At 40.9% G+C, this 21,957-nt stretch overlaps 1 protein-coding gene across 1 annotated transcript; it reads right to left on the bottom strand.

The window, feature by feature from the left end:
- Positions 1-632: 632 nt before the first annotated feature.
- On the bottom strand, positions 633-21,640 carry pkn2 (protein kinase N2). The gene is made up of 23 exons (XM_026374577.2): positions 21,292-21,640; positions 16,096-16,260; positions 15,554-15,689; positions 11,078-11,223; positions 8,596-8,725; positions 8,316-8,461; positions 7,814-8,027; positions 7,027-7,212; positions 6,445-6,554; positions 6,116-6,259; positions 5,900-5,975; positions 5,482-5,638; positions 5,178-5,304; positions 4,707-4,840; positions 4,341-4,416; positions 4,097-4,188; positions 3,784-3,960; positions 3,436-3,498; positions 3,273-3,349; positions 2,819-2,961; positions 2,579-2,686; positions 2,342-2,422; positions 633-2,234 (listed from the first exon to the last, which is right to left on the bottom strand). Exons 1-23 carry the CDS (start codon positions 21,310-21,312, stop codon positions 2,031-2,033), a joined length of 2,913 nt encoding a protein of 970 aa, XP_026230362.1. The 5' UTR covers positions 21,313-21,640; the 3' UTR covers positions 633-2,030.
- Between the last annotated feature and the right edge of the window lie 317 nt (positions 21,641-21,957).

The raw sequence follows: 21,957 nt of genomic DNA, 5'->3' as shown, positions 1-21,957 counted from the left end.
AAATAAAAGATTTTCATTAAAGCATAATAATCAGCTCATGGTTTGAAGACCATTAAATATTTGTTTACATAAAACCTATTACTCTGGTCTTTTGTAAATTAAATGTTTTCTAGAAGGAAAGAAAAGTCAGATTTTTCCAGAGTGAAAACGGCCACAATCAGACCAAACTATGAGGTTTTCAACTGAAGGGCTACAAATAAAAGTAAAGCCACTATTAAAAATGTTTAATTTGTGCATCCATGATGAGCAACAACGACTGAAGAAACACCTTTTTTTTTTTCTTTTTTTTTACACCAGGGTGAACAGCAACATTTGTGATTCGAGTTTTGGTGTACCATCCACAATCTTTATATCTGTTCTGGCAGCAACATGCACAAGCAAAGAATAAAAAAATTTTTTTTTACAATCTATGTTCATCATTAAGAAATCCAGATAATTAAAACTATTGATAAAATTAGTGCTTTCAGTTTAACTGTGTACATACAGTATGTATATAATATACCCTGCCCTCCCCTGTAGTGATTACATATTAACAAGTCTGCGACGTTTGAGTCGATTCATATTTAACAAACTGCAAACTGACAAAGTCACCAGCTGGGTTCACTGCGCCCGCTTGAAACTGAATCACAGAACAGTGTGGGAAGCATTTAATGGCATTTTGACAGAGACCTAAAATAACTGTTTTGTACTTTCCCATAAGAAGAGCTCAGCCCGTGCGTTTTTGCACATTTGGTTAATCTGTCACTGGGTTCAGGTTCAGTCCATCAGTCTGTCCTTCCCTCTTTCCCCCAACGAAGACTTGTTCGTTTGCTGCTTCAGGAGGGACAGGATAAATTTGGTAGTGTAGCTGTAACGGTGCGACTCACTAGTGTGTGTCATTTCACTGAGGTAAAGAAAACTGTCTGCTCCATCACGACTTCTTCAATGAGGAATAAAAAACCCAAAACAGGTGCTGAAATCCAACTGAATTCAGCTCTGACAAAAGAATTATTTAGATTTTACGGTTTTACTTTAAATAAGAGTGTTAAATCTACTGCAGCAACATGCAGCACTTAACACTTTCGAACTGAGTTCAGCTGAATGTCAACTGTTGAGCCACTAGATGGCATCAGAAAGACGTGAACTATTTAGAATTTTTAATCAACTCATTTCCAATTTGAAACATCCAAATAAAACGAAACAGCTTATGTATTATGCGACACTGAACGGACTGTTGTTTTATATTACAGGCTATTAACAAGCTGTGGGTTCTTGCATGCAAACATGCAATTTCAAGTGAAGAAGGAAATAAGGTGTCAAACTGAGTTGTGGACAAGCGCTGGGGCCGTACACAAAAGCAAATGTAGTGTGAAGACTCGTACTTAGTTTTCAAGTCAAGAAGCAGCAGTAGTAGTCGTCAAGATGTTTGTTTGAGTTGGACCGGTCCGTGACGATGCTTTAAGCATTTTAAACTCACCGAACACCAGTTTCAGACATGACTGTGGCAGAAACAGTGAGTTAAATGTCCTTAAGCTAGGGGGCTCTACAAATAAAGAAAGAAAACAACAATAAAATACAAGACTGAATATAATCTGTACAGACGAAAACACTGACGACAGTCACACTGAATAACATGATTGTGATGTTGCCCAAGTTCATCTCAGGGATCAGGCAACATAAGATGCCAACAACGTGCAGGAAGACAAATCATCGCTTCTCCTCAACTCTCCAACACCAGTTTCCTGTTTGTTTGTTTTAGGTGTGTTTTCTTTTTAAAAGCATTCTTCATGTGGATTAAAAAAAACGTAGGTGGGGCATCTTGAGAGGCAGCTGATATTTCTTCTCAATGGCACAGAGTTTTGCCAGGTCCACTGCTCCTCCTCAACATTTTGGGCAGGAAAGAGGAGAGTTTTAAAAAGATGTGAAGCTACAGTCACTGCTGTGTTGGTTGGTTCACAGTGTGAGTCTGTGTGTGTGTGTGTGTGTGTGTGTGTGTGTGTGTGTGTGTGTGTGTGTGTGTGTGTGTGTTGGAGGGGGGTGTTCAGGTGAAGCTAACACCAGTCAGCAATGTAATCAAAGTCAGAGAACATGTTCTGCTCCTCGGAGTTCAGCACTCGGGGTTCCCTGGGTGGGGTTAAGATCGGAGCCTCTGAGGTAAATTCATCATCGAAGTTGCTGACGTCATTGGCGTCCTGGATGGTCGGCACGAACGGTGGCTTCACCTTCTTGGCCAAGAGTCCGTTCCAATCCACGTTCTGCCAAAAAAACCCAAAACAAACAGAAGTTAACATAAGTGGTTTTCTTTTTATTAATAATTAATTTAATCAGCAAACTATCAACGTTCAATTTTGTCTTTCCTCACCCTGAAGAATAGATGTTTCTTAACCTCCTCCGCGTCTCTTTCTCCTGCTCCAAGACGTCGTTCTGGACTTCTTCTCAAAAGCTGAGCACGAGGAGAAAAAGGCAATATAAAAAAAAGACAGTATAGTAACCATAGACACACTCTGAAGCTCTGAAGCACTGAAGCACTTAGTGAATAATCGACTGTTTTAAATTTAGTCGTGAGATCGACTGCTTTGTTCTCAGTCTAGCTACACACCCTCCTCATGATGGAAATGGCCTCAGTAGACAGGAACTGCGGGTAGCGGACTTCATCGTTAACAATGCTGTCAAACACTTCTTCCTCATCGTCACCGGGGAAGGGCGACTGAAACAAACAGAAGATGAGACTGTTGAATACTGTGTGTGTGTTGATGCAAAGCACTGAATGGATCAAATAATGTCACACTATGCAACGTAAATTAAAATTACAAATGTATACTAGTGAGGGAACATGCACCTCTCCAACCAGCATCTCAAAGATAAGGACGCCCAGTCCCCACCAGTCCACAGCGCGTGTGTACGACGTTTCAGTCAAAACCTCTGGAGCTAAAAACTCCGGCGTGCCACAAAATGTGCTGGTACGGTCTCGGAAACCCATTCCTGAAAACAAAACAGACAAAGTTCCTTACCAGAGGACGGTGTTATAACTGTAAGCTGCAACTGTAAGGCCCTTTGTTGTTAATTTCTTTGTATGACAAGTGACAAAAATACAAAAAGAGCATGAGAATGCATAATAAACAGTATTAACTAACGTTGGTAATTTACCCTCTACAGACACTTTACAGCGAAGGCGTTGACAGTAAAAGGTGATGAAAAGCTGAGTAAATCCAAAGTTGGATACATGTGCAGGACAAACCACTATAACACTATTTAAAGACTGAAGTGATTCGATTGATGAAATCTCCTTTTACCTTCTTTGCAAAGTCCAAAGTCAGCAATCTTTACATAGCCCTCTGTATCCAGAAGCAGGTTATCCAGCTTCAAATCTCTGCAAATTACAGAAATATCTTTTTGGAACTTAAAACATACTAATGGAAGCAGGTTTTCAGAATGAAAATATTTCACTAACTTTACCTGTACACAATCTTGTGGTCATGTAAGAACTGTAATCCCAATACGACACAGGCTGCATAAAATCTGAAGGTACAAAACACCAGGTAGATTAGGTAATAAGGTTTTACTAGAGCAATTAAAAAATCCAACAGATACAAAGAAAACCAAGTACACAGTGAGGCAAGGTTTAAATAGACCAGTAGAAATTAAATGAATCTCTGTGTTGTCAGACTGTTGATGTGAATGAACAAACAAGGCACCCACGAGCTGATTTGAAACAAGACATCCTGCTGCTCCTCATAAATCCTTCATCACAAGACAATTTACAGTGAGGATTTGCAGACATGGATCAATACTGTGGTCACTTACACGGCCCTGGGCTCAGAGAAAACATCAGCGTGGATATGCATCATCAGATCGCCTCCCGCTGCGTACTCCATGACAAAACACACATGCTCCTGTGTCTGGAAACATGCAAACAGGTTGACCAGGAACGGGTGGCGGACGCAGTTGACGGTTTCAAAAATCCTCTTCTCACACATCAGACTGAAAACGGGAAGAAAATAAATCATGAATGACATCAACGCAGGTGGATAACATATTTATTTCTACAGAAAGACGTCACATAAACGTGCGATTTTATGTTGACAGTCTTGTGTTGGTGCGAATTGAAAATGTTTACCTGTCCACCTCATCACGAGCCACAATGTCTCCTTTCTTCAGAGCTTTGATAGCAAACATCTCTCCTGTACTTTTATATTCTGCTAGCAACACCTGCAGAGGGGAGGCAGAGGAACACAACACAGCTCAGGGAAACTGAACTTGAATTATCATTAATTAAAAATCCACAAGAACATTTACAGACAGGTTCATAAATAATGAAGGAAATGTTTCAATAGACGCTAAGTCGAACACATTAATTGTACCTTTCCAAAGTGACCGCGTCCAAGGACTGCAACGCATTTAAAGTCTTGGAGATTGAAGTGGAACTGCTCTTCCTCCCTGGAGGGAGATAAAAGTTGGAATCAGTAACATGCAATATGTAGACTGAAAGTGTCAGGAGTCAAAGCCAGGGGGCAGCATTCACACTTGAAATGATTTCACTGGTTACTTTCTGCATAAGTCACAGCATGGAAATCGACTTGATGACTAACAATAGAAACGTGGTGGCAGGTTGCCAACAAGGTTGATGCTTACAGTCTTTCTGTGCCAAATGATTGTTTCCTAATGCAGCACAGCAGCAAAAGGTTTGAGAAGCATCACAAACCTGACCCTGCATGTGATTTTCCTACCTTATCCTTGTTTCCTTCTGGATGGTGATCTCCAGGCCTGGGTGCTGGATCTCCTGCTCCACCACTCCGTCCAGGTCTTGCTTCACTGCCATGCTGTTTCTCTTGTTCAGGAAGTCAAAGGAGGCGAGTGCATCCTGCAGAGATGTAACACAGAGCAGGACGATGGAACCAATGTAAAAAGGGTAGAATATATAGTTCAGTCACTGTTCTTACTGGAGAACTGTGGTTACATCTGTGCACGGCTACTATCTCTGATTTTGCATGAAATTACTTTGTTTGGGGATCTAATCTTGTTTCTACACAGGCTTTTCTTGTCTAACTGGGAAAGGTCTGCGGCACAGGAAAGTACTCTGTTAGACATTTACAGGAATGAAGCATTGTTTTTAAGCACAGAGCATGGTGCCTGTTCTCGCAAACGCCACTCACGAGGCTGCCTTATCAACAATACTTGTAATTCCCTGCACACTGTACCTGTACTTCCTCTTTGTCAGGCATCTTGTCCTGCACCAGTGGTTCCCGGATGTCATGATGCACTGGGTAGTGTTTGCGTCCTGGGGTGGAATCTTTGTCAAAGTCCAGCTTGGTCACTAGTGGGTCACTGTGTATGGACAGAGATATAGCTTAGTGAGGACACAGATAATTCAAATACTGTGACTTAAACTTAAATCTATGTGCTTTTCACATCACCTACAGTGGCTCTAATTGATGCATGATTTTCACACCCAGCTTTTAAATTTTACTGTGAGTTTTAATATGTGTGTGTGTGTCTGAGTACCTGCTTGGTGTGGGTGATCCAGGTAGACTGCTGGGCCCAGTCTCAGCGGCCTGCGGACTGAAGGAATTGGAGCTGACAGTTGGTATTGCTCTTCTTACCAGGCGTCCCCAGGTAGCGATGTTGATGTTCATCTGAGGGGCTCGTAGGAAGGTCTTACCTGAGTGAGACAGCGTAAAAAAGACACAAAAACAAGGAAGTGGAGACAAGTTGTTTCATGATGTTTGTCAAAGAAAGTGGGGAAAAAAAATCTGTTATTATAGTAATACATCTGTAAAAACAAAAACAAAAACAAAAAACTACGAATATTAATGTAATTATGCAGACTGGCAAATACCAAACATGAATAAAACGATTTATGTAGGTTTCTGTCACAGCTGCTTGAAAATCACGAGTGTAAGTGTTGTCAGCCATGACTCACCTTGCTGCTTTGAAAAAATCTTCTTCTGTCTTTGCAGCTTTGGTCGTCTCTCAATGACTGGGTTGAAAAATGTTACCTAAACAAAAGTCATGACATTTTTTTATTTAAAAATACAGCTTTTAGTCGTCACCTCCATTACCGATAGATGTAGTTAAACATTCAATTACTTGATACCCTTATATGGAATTAAACGACGTGGTGTGTTTGTGTGTCTACCTCGGCAAACAGCATCCCTTGTGGCTCGAGGTACAGACACATTCCATGACGCTGGTTGTCCAGGAAATCTTCCAGCCGCAGAAACTTGACGGCACACAGTGAACGCCAGTCACGCCAGTACACCGAGATCTCCAGCTCTCGAGACTACAGGACACAGCCGCACACAACAAACAACAAACACATGTACACACAACACAACATTGAGTCAACAGCTTCAGTGTAGGTCAGAGGCTGTGTTGTGTGTTTATGTGTGTGTGTGTGTGTGTGTGTGTGTGTGTGTGTGTGTGTGTGTGTGTGTGTGTGTGTGTGTGTGTGTGTGTGTTAGTTACCCGGTCTAGCTCCAATGTAAACTTCTGGTCCCAGGCCTGGTTGCTGACTGGTCTCCAACTTGTCTGTCCAACTACTGTGTTGTCCAGCTTCAACACTGCACTGATCTCATCTGAGGACACATACTCACTTTTAGTTAAACACATTAACAATGCACAAACTCGTGCTTCTTCTTTCTTTGGGGCAGAAGACACTTTGCTTCTATTTCCGCTGGGCTCAAGACACTAGCGACTGGCTGTTACCCAGCTGCTGGTGAAGTCTTTCACAACATATTCGCTTTAAGTTCAGATTTTTTTCTTTAAAGTCACATAGCTGGGATTCTTCTTCATTTTGCCCAGTGGCTTGTGCAGAATGACTGACCCTGACGCCATTTGCCCAGGGATTTGCCACCACGTGAAGGTGCACAAGCATGATTGTGACTGTAATTCACTTGACAGATGAGGTAAATTCATTGTTCATTTTACAAATCTGTTATGGTCCAGCTGTGACTTTATTGGTTAAGCATGATGAAGCTTAATGTAAACACAACATTAGTTTTCAATGTTTGCCCTACGAGGACACTATACAAGGTCAGATCTACTTACTGGAGAGCTCCTCATTCTTTGTCAGGTTCCTTGAGCTTGCGCTGCGGTTTCGGTTTGCTCTGCTAATAAAGGATGAGCGCGTCTCGCTGGGACTCCAGCCGGGCAGTGGGGAGGATCCTGCTTTGGAACGGCCTGGGACATTTTCCAAAAGGTCCTGACAGCCCATGAGCCTGACATCTAATGTGCCTGAAAGTTGAAACATATTCATACTATAATTATAATATTAAGAATATAATATAAAATAATTCCAAGTGTTCACTTATCTAATTTTAAACATCTTATCTGACTTATGTATTCAAATATACTTTTAGGTAAAAGTTATTATTTGTGATTAGTATTATGATGGTTTGCTTAGTTAGGTCAGGCTTGATTTGTGCGGGAGACTACTCCAATTCAGGTTCAACAAACTCGTTTTAGGCCCAAAACATTCACCATTCTACTTGCAATCTCAAACCTAAGAGCTGAGTTTTTTAGATAACAACAAAAGTCATCAGCTGAGAAATGAAAATACACATCATCAATTAGCCAACGATGTTGTCTGAGAAGCAACAAGACAGAAAAGATTTAAAAGACAACATTAAACCCTTGAAAATATGAGATGTTTCCAAAAGGGTGGAAAAGGAGCCAATCCAGCCATCAATTAATAACATATGCATTAACCCAGATATTCTATTTCTGCTCTATTTCTGGTTAAGAACAATTAAGATACGGCTCAGATATCAGAGTGTAAATGATCTCAAATAGTCTTTCAAAGAGCATCATTACAGTATGCCCTTGGTCCAAATACCTGTGAGTGCTGCTGGTTTGGTGACGGTGCTGTACTGGTTCTGTGTGGAAATGATGCTGGATCTAGGACTGAGGGCTGGTGACGAGAGCATAGACAGTTCCTCTATGATGCTGCTGCTACGAGGGTGGTTTTTAGGTAATTCATTGAGGCGTTGTTCCAAGGAGTATCGTAAGAGATCAAGCTTTTGACTGGATTCATTAAAACGAGCCTGGGCCTGGACAGAGGAAGGAGGGATGTACAGAGGGAGGAAAAGAAAGGGAAGGAAAATTAAGAAATGAAGAGTAAAACAGTTGCAGAAGCATGGAATAAAAAGAGAAACACAAATGATCAGGTTATTGTAGTTTACAGCAAACAGTAGTACAGCACTGATCGCTTTTCGTTTTAACTGTATCAGGTCTAAAGTGATGAGAATCTCATTGTGCTCGCATCAAATTGCTTTTGAATTAGAAGGGTGGTAGAAAATGTCATTTTTATATGAATTCACATACAAATCATCACCTACCTCTGAATGTGCTCGCTTTTCTGTTACTTTTCCTGAGCCCAGGAGTTTCATGACATTCTTAGCTCCTTCTGCTACAGCAGACTCTATTCTGGCATGATGACACAACTCCTCCACCCGTAGGTCTAATGGGCTGATGATGGGCTTGTCTGGACGACAAAGAAGGATGTTGTTTATGTCCTTTGTGTGGACACGTGTTTCTGTTTCAGTTAGCAACAAGCACTTGTCCACAGAAACTTTGCTGACAATTCTAGTTGATCATTAAATGCAAGCTCAGGCTCACCCATCACATCATTGTTCTCGAAGCTCAGCTCACTGGCCTGACTGGCCTTGAGGATCTGCATCCTGATGAACTCGATCTTAGTCTTGCTGTCCTGTAGCATCTGCTGGGCTGTTGCTAGCAACTTACGATCCTTCAAGTGAAAAAGAGACATTCATGATTAAGGTTTTATCAATGTTTTGTCTTCTGAGCAGAATAACCCTGGACACCGGGTGTCAGATGCCCTCTAATACACGTCATCTCTCCACACTCATTGTGTTGTGTTTTAACAAATACAGCCAGGACGCCAGTTCATGCCCTTTATTGGGACTGAAGTACTAATGACCATATGGAAAATCTGATTCACAAAAAGGAACCAAAAAAAAAGGAGGATGTAATTGCTGACCGTCTCATACGTGCAAATACACAAACTCACAGTAATACCCACACACACACTTAAAGAGTGAAGTAAGCAAACTCCACCCAAAATTCCTCTGCAGTTTAAACCCTGGTTGTTGATGGCGGCGCGCGCAGGAAAGACCTCTGTCCAACACTCATTTCCTCTGACATCAGGACAGGACTATTTCCAACTGGAAGGTGCCTCCGTCCCTCTGTCTGACCGAAGGCAGTCAAAACACTGCCCTCCCCTGGCCAGACAGGCTGTCGAGGTCATGTAGAACTTTTCAGTCTCCTTTACTGATGCCCATTTTAAATGTACAATTATTCATTATTTCACCACCACACTAACCTGAACACAAAATCTGAATACCTGGTTGCGTGAAGTTCAACTCCCCCCTTTCTGACTGATATTTAAAATCAGTTCTGATTTCCATGACACAGGTTTTGAGAGCATGTGAGGTGTTGATCGCAGGATGTAGACAAACAGAAAAAGGGACTTTCAGCAGTTCCAATGTTAGTTCAACATTTTGAAATCAATACTGTCCAAGTCGATACTTTTGTCCCGAAAAATTAAAAACAATATTTTGTCATAACGTTTTATGTGCCAGACCTTTTCTTGGCCAGACACAGTGATTTCCTGGACCATTTCTTACACCTGGCCAAGATACAGATGTACACAAATCCCCAATGAAACCACATCTTGTTGTCCTTTATCCTCAGTTATCATACATATATGCATTTATAAAAAAGAAACACAAGTGCTGGTAGACTAATTTTGCTACTGTCAGGTAAACTCTTTATGCTTAGCTAACCAGTATCCACTAATAGTGTACAGTTGTGACAGTGCTATTGATCTCAGCTTGCAAAACAGAAAATATTTCCCAATATTTCCCAAAACAGAAAAGGAACATGTGAAAAACTGAATCGATCACTACATCAAATTACAGCTGATGCATTCATAGACAAACATAAGAACATGCAGAGATGACTCTACTGAAACCATACACTTTACTAAAGTGTCTACCTACTACTACAAAGTGGCTTTAATTACCACTGACAGACACAAGGGTCAGGATGAGTATGAGAGGCTGACAGTGTTCCAGCTGCTGTGATAAGTCCTTGTGACACACGCCAACTAAATTATAGTTTTTCTCATGCTAAGCATAAGCAGGTCTGCAAGAGCTGTAAGAGCTTTGTGAACAAACAGAGATGCATATGACACGCAGTATGTGTCAGCACCTTCTCGTGTTTCCTCCTCCCCTACAGTGAAGCTTTGAAAGCAAACATGCCATGTATCTACTATCTGCAGACTGGAAGCCGCTCCTCTAACTGGGAATGGGTATGACGATGGCACCTTTCTCATAGATAGTGTTTCATTTACTTTCACTTTAACAGGATCAGAATCTCAAGAGTGAATTCAAACTTGATTATTAGTGTTATGGATACTTTTGTTACTCCTCTTGTATTGCTGAAAAGATACTTCAAAATACATTACAGTTTACATTTATTAGCCCTTGAGTCTTTTTTTGTAGCTTTGGCCAAAAAAGTACTTACTTCACTGTGCTCACTAAAGTTTTAATTGGGGAACACAGTATTTCTACCAGGAGTCAGTTAGTTTTTGAATAAGGCAGTAGTTAAGTCAAACCCAGCTTAAGGGGGGGTAACACCTAAAAAGATCATTAGTAGGTTAACAGAAGTTTTTCACACTTGTAAGAGTGTGAATCTTCTTCCTCTTATTATGCCTGCAGAAACTATTCAAATAAAGAGGGTAAGGGTTAAAACAATATATGTGGCTAAAAAGGTCACAACCAATAGACAAATGTAATGAATGGTCACAAGAAACAATGAACGTGAAAAACTAATCTGAACACATGTATGACAACTATGGTAATTAGGAGAACTGGAAGTTGAACCAGGAAGTAGATTTCTAAACTGATGCACAGTTTAAAACAGTCAGTTTGCATAATGCTTTTACTGTTGCATCTTCTGAGATACGTTTGGTTAAAGTGAGGATTCTTAGTCATCGATTATAACATTTTTCCACATGCCTGATGTGAAGCAGCTGAGACCTGAATGCCAGAAGAACCTTCACCTGCTTGATTCCTACCTTAGACGACCCATTGGAGTACATCAGAATCATGTTCTCAGCACCCTGTTTGACCTTGAGCTCGATGTCATTTTGTCGTTTCAGGGCGGCAAGGCGGCTGCTGCTGCTGGTGTACGTGTTGGGGGTATCTGGGGTCAAAGGGCATTCTGGGTAAAGATGAGGAAAAAAGTATAAGTTAGGATTGTAAGGCTTTGAAATAACCAAAGATCTGGTCGTGGTGCTGGAGTTTGTCACGACTGTGCACTCGCTGCAAATAGAAACTCAACATGCAAGTGTTATTTTTGGCAGCAAGCCATTATGAAGTTAGCTAAACAGTCCAGCAGCTCTGCAATATGACCTATACCACTGCTTATGGAAATGGATCAGGTGGCAAATTCACCTAACATTCACATAATGGATTCATTAGGTTTGACTCCATCTGGCTCCCTCTGTCAAGATTTCAAACTCGACACGTTAACACATTAAATCACAACTTTGGTCATTTTCTAAGTATATTTCCATCCATCCCTGCACAGAAACTAATAGCAATGATGAATGTCCACAACTCACCCATAATGACTGTGATTCTGCAACCTGGATTAGCGTTTTTGTACATATGTTAATTGTCATTGCCCAAAAATAATTAAAAATACATTTGCCAAACATGGATAACATGTCTTCCTTCCTAATAGCTTGGTCAGGATGTTTCAAAAAATAATCCCCCAAATGCTGTGAAACACTCTAATCTTGCTGAAGTGTCAAAATCTTGCACATATGCAACAAACTGCAACAGGCCTCTGCACAATGTAATGGCCATTCAAAGCAATATTTGCAATGCGAAGCTTTTTTGGAATTAAGAAACATCTTACAGAGTAGAGTGGTATTTCTGGCTGATGAGTTTTTAACAGTTCTTAGGCAACAACAGAAGTCTATAACAAAGACGAGTAAAATAATCCTAATTCCAGACTGATAGCAATTTTGGGTGTGTAGTAGTTAAGGAAGGTACTGCTCAGTTTAACTGGATGTAACTGTGACCTTATTGCTCCATTATGCAGGCACAGACAATAGAGTCAGGATTACAAGACACAAATATTCAGTTTGGCTTGAATCTGACTTGATTCTTCTTTGACAATCAAGAGCTATAATACAAACGTGATAGCTGCTAATGCAAAGGAATTTTTCATTTTTCAATCTCATCTCTTCATTCCTCAAGTCTTGTCTAACTGTAACAGCAGAGAGAACCCTGCGGCCATCTCTATTATGAGCAATTGAGGGGAGAAATAAAAAAAAACAAGTGTGAACTTGCAGACAACTACCGATACTGGTTACATTGTTCTATATGCAAATAGGGTGTAAACACAATGTCAGTTTTATTACATTGCTTTTTTTTTAAGACCCTACAGGCTGCTGGGACAACACAAAGCTACAGGAACCAGATTTAACCAAAACAAAAATCATCCGACCCCCGAGCTGGACCATCGTTTTAGAGGATGAGCTCGCTGATGTGTTGTGTTTTGTTTTTTTTTTGGTCATGTCTGGACTCGACAAGTAAAGAGAAAACCCCTCCCCAGACTGATCACAGAGCAAAATGTTCTCTGCCTCTCTCTCTCTCTGACACATACACACACACACACAGGTGAGGTGGGCAAAAAAACCTGCCTGACTTCTCCTGACTTGACTTGCAAGTTCAGTTTCACAGTCAAGGCTGTCTTAAAGGAACTAGTCTTAGAAAAAAAGAGATGCCAAATCCAAAACACAACTGCTGCAATTTGGCACTATAATCTGCAAAGTATAAGCCCATTCTGTAAATAACTCAAATATTTTAGATCTATCTTTTCTTTAAGTCCCATGAAAACAACGTCACATGACATTACAAATAGTCTAAGGTATTAAAAAAAGTCCTTCTCCTGAAGGTGACTTGAGTCTAACTAAGTGAACCTAACTCACGTTACATAAAATACCAATGATTTGAAAAATCAGTTAATCTTAAAGACGCTACCAAACACAAACAATAACCAGCAGGCAGGTCTGTGATTCATCCACTCTAAATGTTTCATTAAAACACTGCCTAATGATTCCTTTGAACACCTGCAGGAGATGGGCAAAGGGAAGGCCTGTCATTCTTTGGACTAAAAGTCTTTATGAGTCATCTAATGACGTTTAATAAGCTGAGAGAGCATCATTGGTGAGCTGTCTGTTAACAGGCAGAAGGGGAGGATGTTAGAGCAACTCTCTTCTATACAGGGACACACACAGGCAGGGCGACACAGCAAAAACAGAGTGGACACAAAATATGTATCTGTAGGAAAGCTTGTGAATTTGACAAAGGCTTAGGGTTAAACAGAAAAATCACACTGCACTATAAAGACTCTGTAGAGTCACACTGACTTAAGTACAATAAGACCATGTTAAGTTGGTGCGTCATGTGAAAGCTGTTAGTGTAAATGACAAAGGCATGCTTAGAAACACACATGCCACAGTCCTGCGTATGTCATCTAGTTTACGTTCGGGGCTTTCCTCTCTGCATGGAGGGTGCGGTTTAGTCAAGGTCACACTGAGCCAAGAATTCAAGGACCCCCCCCCCCCCCCCCCCCCCACACACACACACACACACCCCCATCCCAACACGGGCCGGAGGACAAGATAGTGAGCTACTGAATATCTGCAGGGCTGATGTCACTGCTGGAAAGCTGACAAGGGGAACCCTCCCTCAGATTAACCCCATCTGTATCTGATAAATAACATGCTAACAATACTCTCTAAACAATTACATCATGATTTGAAGGACTGGATCTAAAACTAGCCAGGGTGGTTGTCGCTTGAGATGTGGTATGATGACTAGAAAGAAAACGGACTGGACTGCATTCAGAGAGTGAACTGAAGATGTCGGAGCAGGTTTCTTTGTAAATGAGATCATATGACAGAGGGACCTGATCGGTGACCCTGCGTCAGAGGTGCTGCTGCTCTCGGACTGCTTGAGAGCAAGTTAGTCCATTTCTGGCTTCAGCTGAGCAGCAGAGAATAACCAGAACCCCCTCAACTTTCTCCTGGAACAAAAACACATTCTGGCTCCTTGCAGAGACGGAGCAACTCCTTCCTACTAATTCAGGAAACAAGTGCCGTCTCTTGCGGATTCAAGAGCCGAACATTTTTCAAGAAGTTGTCTCTTGCGCTCAGTCCCTCTCCATCATTCTGCGACAGCCAGTGACATTCAGCTGGCGTCACGTCACTTAAAAAGAATACCCCCATTCATCAGATGGAGGGGTCGCAAAGTCAGGCTAAACTCGTTCCCACTCAAGATAACCATTTACTAACACAATCCCCCCTCTCCCTTCCCTCACACACATGCACTCCCCACCTCATCTACTTCCTAATGTACAGGGGGGAGGTGATGGTAACAGGCAGACAAATGCCATTCCTTCTCTTCCTGAATTCACCCGGACACTGACCACCAACAAATACTCAATAAGGCAAAAGCCATGTTAAACACACATTGCTGTTGAGGTAAACTCTGTCCAAATGCTATTGTTGTCGACGGACGCACAGGAGCAGGCTTTCAACGGCCTCGGAGGGGAACAATCCATAGCACATTGTAACTGTCGGTGGAATGTGGTATGCAACAATGTCAGCCTCTGGAGAGTGAGTCACCTCCAAACACTCAGAGTGCTCTGTGTGTTTATATACATGTTGTTCTGACACTACGCTGCCAAAATTATTTACCCAGTGACACTCTGCATTTACAACACAACGGTATCAAGGCAACAGTTTGCTAAAGAATTAATGACACATTTTGGGATTCATTGCCGTTTTGTGACTATGAATCTGTCACTATCGCTTTAAAATCAGTACCTGTGGAAAGCCAGAATGACTCGACTGTACAGGTTAAAATGAAATAAAGTGATTAAAGAGTGTCAGTTATTAGGGGTGTAACAATTCTGAAACAGAGACTACAACACAAACCTGTGGACGTGTGCTGAAACACAGATTTGCAGCAATTACAGTCTCAAGGGCTCTTGGGTCCGTCTCTACAAGCTTTGCACACCTGGATTTGGACATTATATCTTATTCCTATCCGGACAGATCCTCTCAAGTTGGGCAAAAATGATCATTTCTGCCATTTATTAATTATGATTATTTCCATTTGATCAACTGTTTGATGCACAACATACTAGAAAATAGTCACAAATGGCCATAACAGCCACCTGAAGCCCATGGTGATTCCATCACATCGCTGTTGTTGTTGAACTCCAACGATAAGCTAATTCCCACAATTACAAAGCTGAAACCACAGATTAATCACCTCAGCTCTATGTAATAACTATGAGTCATGTAAAAGCACATGGTGTACAACAACATTATACAAGTATGTACTATGTACTATGCTTGAGTATAAAACTCAAGCACAGTCCAGCACCTAGTTATGCTACCCGTTTTAACTAGTTGGTTAATTTTTTACTGAACCTTTAATTAAATTTGCTGTCGTGTTTCGGTTGTTACCTAGCACTTCTTCAGGGTCTTTGACCACAATGTGGGCGTTGAGCTCTTGCAGCTCCTGATGAAGCTCCTCAACTTTCTTGTTAGATTTTTTCAGCATGTTGTCGACATAAGCCAGGCTCTTCTTGTCTGTGGTAACCTGACGAGAGGAGAATGGAGGAGACTTGAGGAAATCTGACAATTTATCTAGTGAAACTCTTTTCACTGAAGAAGTTTTCTCTTCTTATCATGAATGTCACTTTATTCATTTATGATTTCACAATGTGATTTTACATTGAGCAAGTTGTTTGAACAATTGTATAATGTTTTCAGAAACACTGGAGGAGCTTTAAAGTTTTTGTTGGCCTGTCCTTGAACTGGTGTACAGTTAATGCGACATGGGCATTTACCAGACAAGGACAGTTCAGTGAAAACATTCTGGTGAATTAACTACTGCTACAGTTTTTTTGGTTTTGATTGGTCTCATTTTATGTCCTTTATGAGCAAATTGCTAGAGTAAAAAAACTTGCTGTTAAAAAAAAAAAAAAAAAAAAAAAAACATTTACCTTCCGCAGGTTTTCTGCACCTTCCTTGATCTTCAGCTCTTTGCGAATCTCACGGCGAATCTGTTCCTTTATCTCATCCAGCTTTTGCTGAACCATGGTGTCGGAGAGGTCGAGGTTGTGTCCCAGACCCAAACGCTCTGCCACCAGTTGGCCCCTAGCATCCCCCTGAAAGAAGACAGGAAAGAAGGAGGAGGAAAAAGATTAAGATTGGAAAGTAATTTAGAGGAGGTCAATGGGGGAGGAGAACGAGTGGGAAGAGAAAATGGGACAGCACAGAGAGAAGAGAGAACATACAGAGGTCAGTGACTTTGTCAATAAACAGACTGTACACACTGGCAAGAGAACTTATCAACAGAAACATTCAGGGCAAGACGAAAGGCAATTTGCAATGTTTCAAAACAGCTGAAATTATTGCTTCATAAAATGCATGTCTTTCTATTTTGCAGCAGCAAAAAGAGAGCTACAGACAAAGCTCATCCCAGCAGTCATTGGGTTCTCACAATAACACGTAAAATCTGTGTGAGCCACAGATTGAATCAGCAGGTGATCAATAATACTTCTTAATCAACAATCCTTCCATTCAGACTATTATCAAATCACCGAAATACACTGAAAAGTACCATGTGACCAAACCTGGGGTTCAAAGATTCGACACAGGAGTATTCTGAGGTCAGTGGTGGTGTGCTGTGTTTTGAACTTGATCCAGCCTCTGTACATGTTGTTTTCACTGCTGCTGTCATTCACCATTGGCCTGCATCCTTAAAGCCACTACCTTAACTAAAGAGGGATTAGACGCCACTTCCTGAATGGCTTCAGTTTTAAAGGTCATGATGAATGCAGTGTTTCGCTGACGGTGCTCCATTAGTTGGTCAGGGAACAAGTCTGTGACCTGATCTGGATTTCAAAATATCATCAAAGTTAGAAAAACTAACTTTTGATTAGAACTATGAAATATCAACATTCAATCGCAACCTATGAGCCATTATAGTGCAAATAAGTATAATGACAAACCAAAATATAAAAGCCTGTCTTTACTTTGGTATGAATGACAGCTCAAACTAGTTACCAACACACAATGTGATTATATGATGACACTTGACGTTCTGGACAACTTATCTGTAAAAATCTTCCGGTCACTCTAAATAACACACTGCCCTTTTTATTTATTTATTTACTTATATATTCCATTGATAAACTGGACATTAACAGATGAGAAAAAATACCACATCTCCACACTGTGACTACCACAAGATCTGTGACTTTTTCTACTGTATTTCACCCACCTTGATTGGAAATTAAGGAGGAAAGAAGTCACACTAAAACACACATTCTCATTCAAAGCCTATATGTAGGCTTCCATTTAAATGTCAAAAATAAAAAATAAATAAATCACAAATGCTTAATGGTATTGAGTACTAGTATAAACTGATTCAACAGAACAAAACCTCTGCTTTTACTGATTCTTTAGCCTTACCACGACTTCATCGGTTTCAGCCAGGTCCATCTCTAGATCAGTTGAACAAACCAGTCCACGCATGTTCTGCTGACCACCTAAACTATCTTCACATGAACTCCGCTGAAGTTTCGCTGTTTAGTAGCAGCAGTGGTATCCTCTGCCACAAAGGTAAAATTACACCATAGCTGACAGAGGCTGCGTCCAAATCCACGCTCATTCATACCACTTGTATCCGATTTTCTCGGGCTCTTTCATTTTGCGCTCTCTTTTCTTCCCCTCAGACAGACCATTGACATCAACGGGGAAGATAAACCGTCTGAGCAGCGACAGCCAAATCCCTCTTAGCTTCTCACTTTGTGAGGTCACAGCAGCCCAGAATGGGACCTAATCTCACTCCAGGGAGAGGACTGTGTCTAAATTTAACCCAAGTTAAAAACATAACACTGGCTGTCCACTATGGCTTTCCCACCCCCTCCTGTGTAGTGGATGATAAGAATAGTTGTGAGGTGACATCCCATCAACTACAAGAAAGTCCACTTTGAAGAAAGGAAATTAAGTCTTGTTGAAGACGATGTTAAACTTTGATGGTGCTTAATAATTGCCAGTGTATGTATCTCAGGTTTGTCACTGTAGGACACAACCCACTAGAGCACCATACTACCTGAGATATATACCAACTTGCCTAAAACACAGACCACATGCACTTCCTACTTAAGAGAAGTAAATGTACATTTATTTTACTATTGTTTAACGCCATATACTAATTAAACTGATCAAAAAACAAGGTGGGTCAAGGTGTGTGTCCAAATAGTTACCCTGGTGGAAACCTAAAATTGATCTCTTCTACTCCTTGCAGACTGATCTCTTGAGGAAATATATCTAGTTTGGTAAGTTAAGGGATTTCCACGGGCTTAGTCATTACCTCATCTGGCCCTTGTAAAGCAAACCCCCCCCTCCAACTCTCCTCTATAGGTGCTCACCTCCGATGAAACAATAGTTTGCTCACACTCTGGTCCAGAGGTTCCTTGATGACTCATAGGTAAAGCAGAGGTCACAACTCCTGGAAGTGGAAGAACAGAGTACAGGGAAAGAGCTGGTCTCTTCTTCAGCTCATTACCCTGAAAAACTGTAGCTTCTTGTACAGTTTGTAGAACTGTTTACAGAAAATGGTATGAAGACAGCATGAGGACATCCAAACAGGCCTACTTTACTGCACAACAATACAAGGAAGTCCATGAGGGGCCAATCTGATAAGATTGAAATAAATCAGCTGGTAGACACACAAGGTCTGTGTTTTAATTTGAGATCAAAATAAAAGCATATAAAAAAAAGAAGAAGAAAAAGAAAAAAGTGCAAGTGTTAGTTTGCAGGATTGGTTTCACATTTGATTTCTATGTAACTTTAATACTTCCTTGAATTGGCCTTTTACCTGTACAGCCCTTTACAGCTCTTGCTACTTGAATGTATTGCCTAGTCATAGGAATGACGCCACATTAGGAACTCGAGACTTATTAGGTTCAAAGATGAGTGAAGCAGAAATTGTAAGCAAATGTTTCTAGTCATAGCACATTGCATTCTGCGTGTGATGAATGGAAGGAACCTGTTCTTGCCCATGTGACTATACTCCCCATGCTATGCAATGTTCAAAGTTCACAACATATCAAAAATGAGAATACTCATGTTTAAAATAGTTTAACTACACATTTATTATTATTACATATACACACACATATATATATATATATATATACATATATATATATATATATATATATATATATATATATATATATATATATATATATATATATATATATATATAAAATACGAGAAAACTAAAGATCAGATTTTTGTTATGAAATTTATCAAATAAACTACTAATTTCTACATTTATATCTTTAGCTTAAACAAGAGCTGCTATCAACAGGTTATAATAGTAAAAATCCTTCAAAATATTCCTTATTCTGTTACCTACACATGCTGAATTTGTTTAGGAGCTCTTTTAGTGCTCTAGACATGAGAGGAAACTACAAGGTAAAAGCAAAGATGAGGTCTGAACCTTAACAGTAAATGGGTTAACTTGCCCCTGACTCCTGAAAGCTCCACGTCCAACAACAAGGGATCCATTCAGACAATAGGACAATGGAAAAGTTGAGGCCACTTTCCAGCCTCATGCCTAAAAAGCCAAGCCCTTGCCATTTCTGCAAGAGGCCTATCTCAGCCTACAACCTGACACCCAGCAGGCTTACTCCCACAGCTGGCTACATAGTACTGGCCACAGCCTTGTGCTTTGCTGCAACCAGAAATAGCAACACAGGATAATACGCATAGATCCTACAAATGCACCTTTACATATATCCCATGCCAAGACAATCTGTGGGTCATGTCCTGCACTTCAGGTCAGTGATAATGGTCATTTCAGAGGCAGACAGATAATAGATGTGTTCTGTGATGACGCAATGTTACAAAGGAGAATGAGGAACAAACTGCACTGAAGCACCTGTTCCTCTGCAGAGCTGATCTGGTTCCACTCTATATAAACCACAGCGGTGTAACTGTACTATTACTGAAATGCTTTATATGAGTTAAGAGTTTTGATAATATATTATACAGCAGAAATTACTATCATAATCATTATGGCACATGCCAAATAACGGCAGCACCATGGGTTCAAATTGTAACATCTATAATATACAACCATGTAGCAGCAAGTATGATAAACCATTTTATGATTAGACTGTGGTGAAGTAGCATCACTGACATAATAACAGGTCATCAGCACCTGTAGCCTCACTGATCGGTTTCAGTCTGTACCAGCCTGTGTTACCATGTTAATGGGAAACACTGAAACTACCCATCACTTGTGTCTGCTTTGATATCTGCTGCAATCAGTACTGGTAGTAGTAGTAGTACTCCCAGCAATGATGAAAACAGAGTATTCAAGCTATTTTTAGCTTTCAGGTGAATTTTAGAGGGCATTACTATAAACACACCCCTTAATCTGACTTGAAACGTGTTTAAGTTGCAAGTTTTTCGACAATATTGTAGAAACATGGATTTCAATCTGACGTCATTCAACAGAAACCACATTAGTTAATCAGTGAGTCATGACTGCTCACAGACCATAATGAGACATGGCTCTAATGCATCTCTCCAGTCACTCTTTTTCAAGACAAAAATGTGCATTTGCCTCTTAGAAGAGACTTTTTCTGCCTTTCTTTTCCCATCCGGTCTGTAACGTGTGTGAAAAAATACGCCAAGCAACCCAGTGAACTCTTGCTCCTCAGGAATATGCTAACATTTTTCACTGTTTTAACATTGCTAATAATATTAAAAGTGAAAACTGAGCAGGTATCCGAATTACTGTAAGACACTGTGTATTTCCAACAATTAGTTAGCAGTTCGGTTATGGTTTCTCAGACCACAGACCTGATGTCCACCCATAATCTGAGGCAACACAAACGGTGCAACTGTTTACAACAGCGGCCGGTCCGTTCACTTCCAGCCGGTTAAACTTCCACATTTCAGCACAAGTTCGTCTGGATAATTGTGTCCCAGGCCTCAATCCATGGATCAGTCGCACACAGCCCTTTGGGATCCAGCTGAGGCCCCTGAGTTAAATAAAACAGCGCCGACTCACGCCGACGCGACTTTAATACCATTAAACTTTTTGCTAACTTTAAAGTGAAACTCTGGAGCAAGTTTGCGCACTTTTCGCAACAGTTGTCAACTTTTCCTACCTGCACGGAATCGGCGGCCATCTTGGTTTTCGCCTTTGAATCAAATCCTACTGGGAGAGAGGAGGGGAGGTGGAACTCCAAAAACAAGCCTCGTTTTAAGTTTCCCTCTCTGGCGACAAAAAGACGTGATTATTTGAACCAAACTCTCGGTCATCTCGGGCACACGGCGCTTCCCATGTCGTCTTCACACTTGCTTTACGCGGCCACACCGTCCTAGAGGCGTCCTGGAGGGTGGACTGGCGCTCATAAATAAAAAGCTGCTGCATAAATCTGTCCCAGTGCAGTTGGAGAAAGAGGCGGTGGTTACAGTGGAGGCGTCCGCCTAGAGGAGCGGAGCTGCTGCTGCTGCTGCTGCTGCTGCTGCTGTCCTCAGCCCGGACACTCAGCACACACGTGATCCCCAAACTCCACATGTGCTGCTCCCACCTCATGTTAACAACTGGAATCATCATCATCATCATCTTCATCATCATGTATAAACACAAACATGGAGAAAAAAGCCACTCATCTCAGGTCATGTTAAAATATATGTGCAAGACAGATCCTTCACTGTACCTGGAGAATGATAACATGTAAATCCATCTGTGCTGCAATATGCATGGAGATCATTTATTTTCACCCTGCATTGCTTTAACATAGTAAGGTAATGACAAGCAAAAGCCTGAC

Source organism: Anabas testudineus, chromosome 17, assembly GCF_900324465.2.
Source record: "Anabas testudineus chromosome 17, fAnaTes1.2, whole genome shotgun sequence".
Taxonomy (NCBI): Eukaryota; Metazoa; Chordata; class Actinopteri; order Anabantiformes; family Anabantidae; genus Anabas; species Anabas testudineus.
The sequence above is the reverse complement of the archived record's forward strand: the minus strand, read 5'-3'. Positions and strand labels throughout refer to the sequence as shown.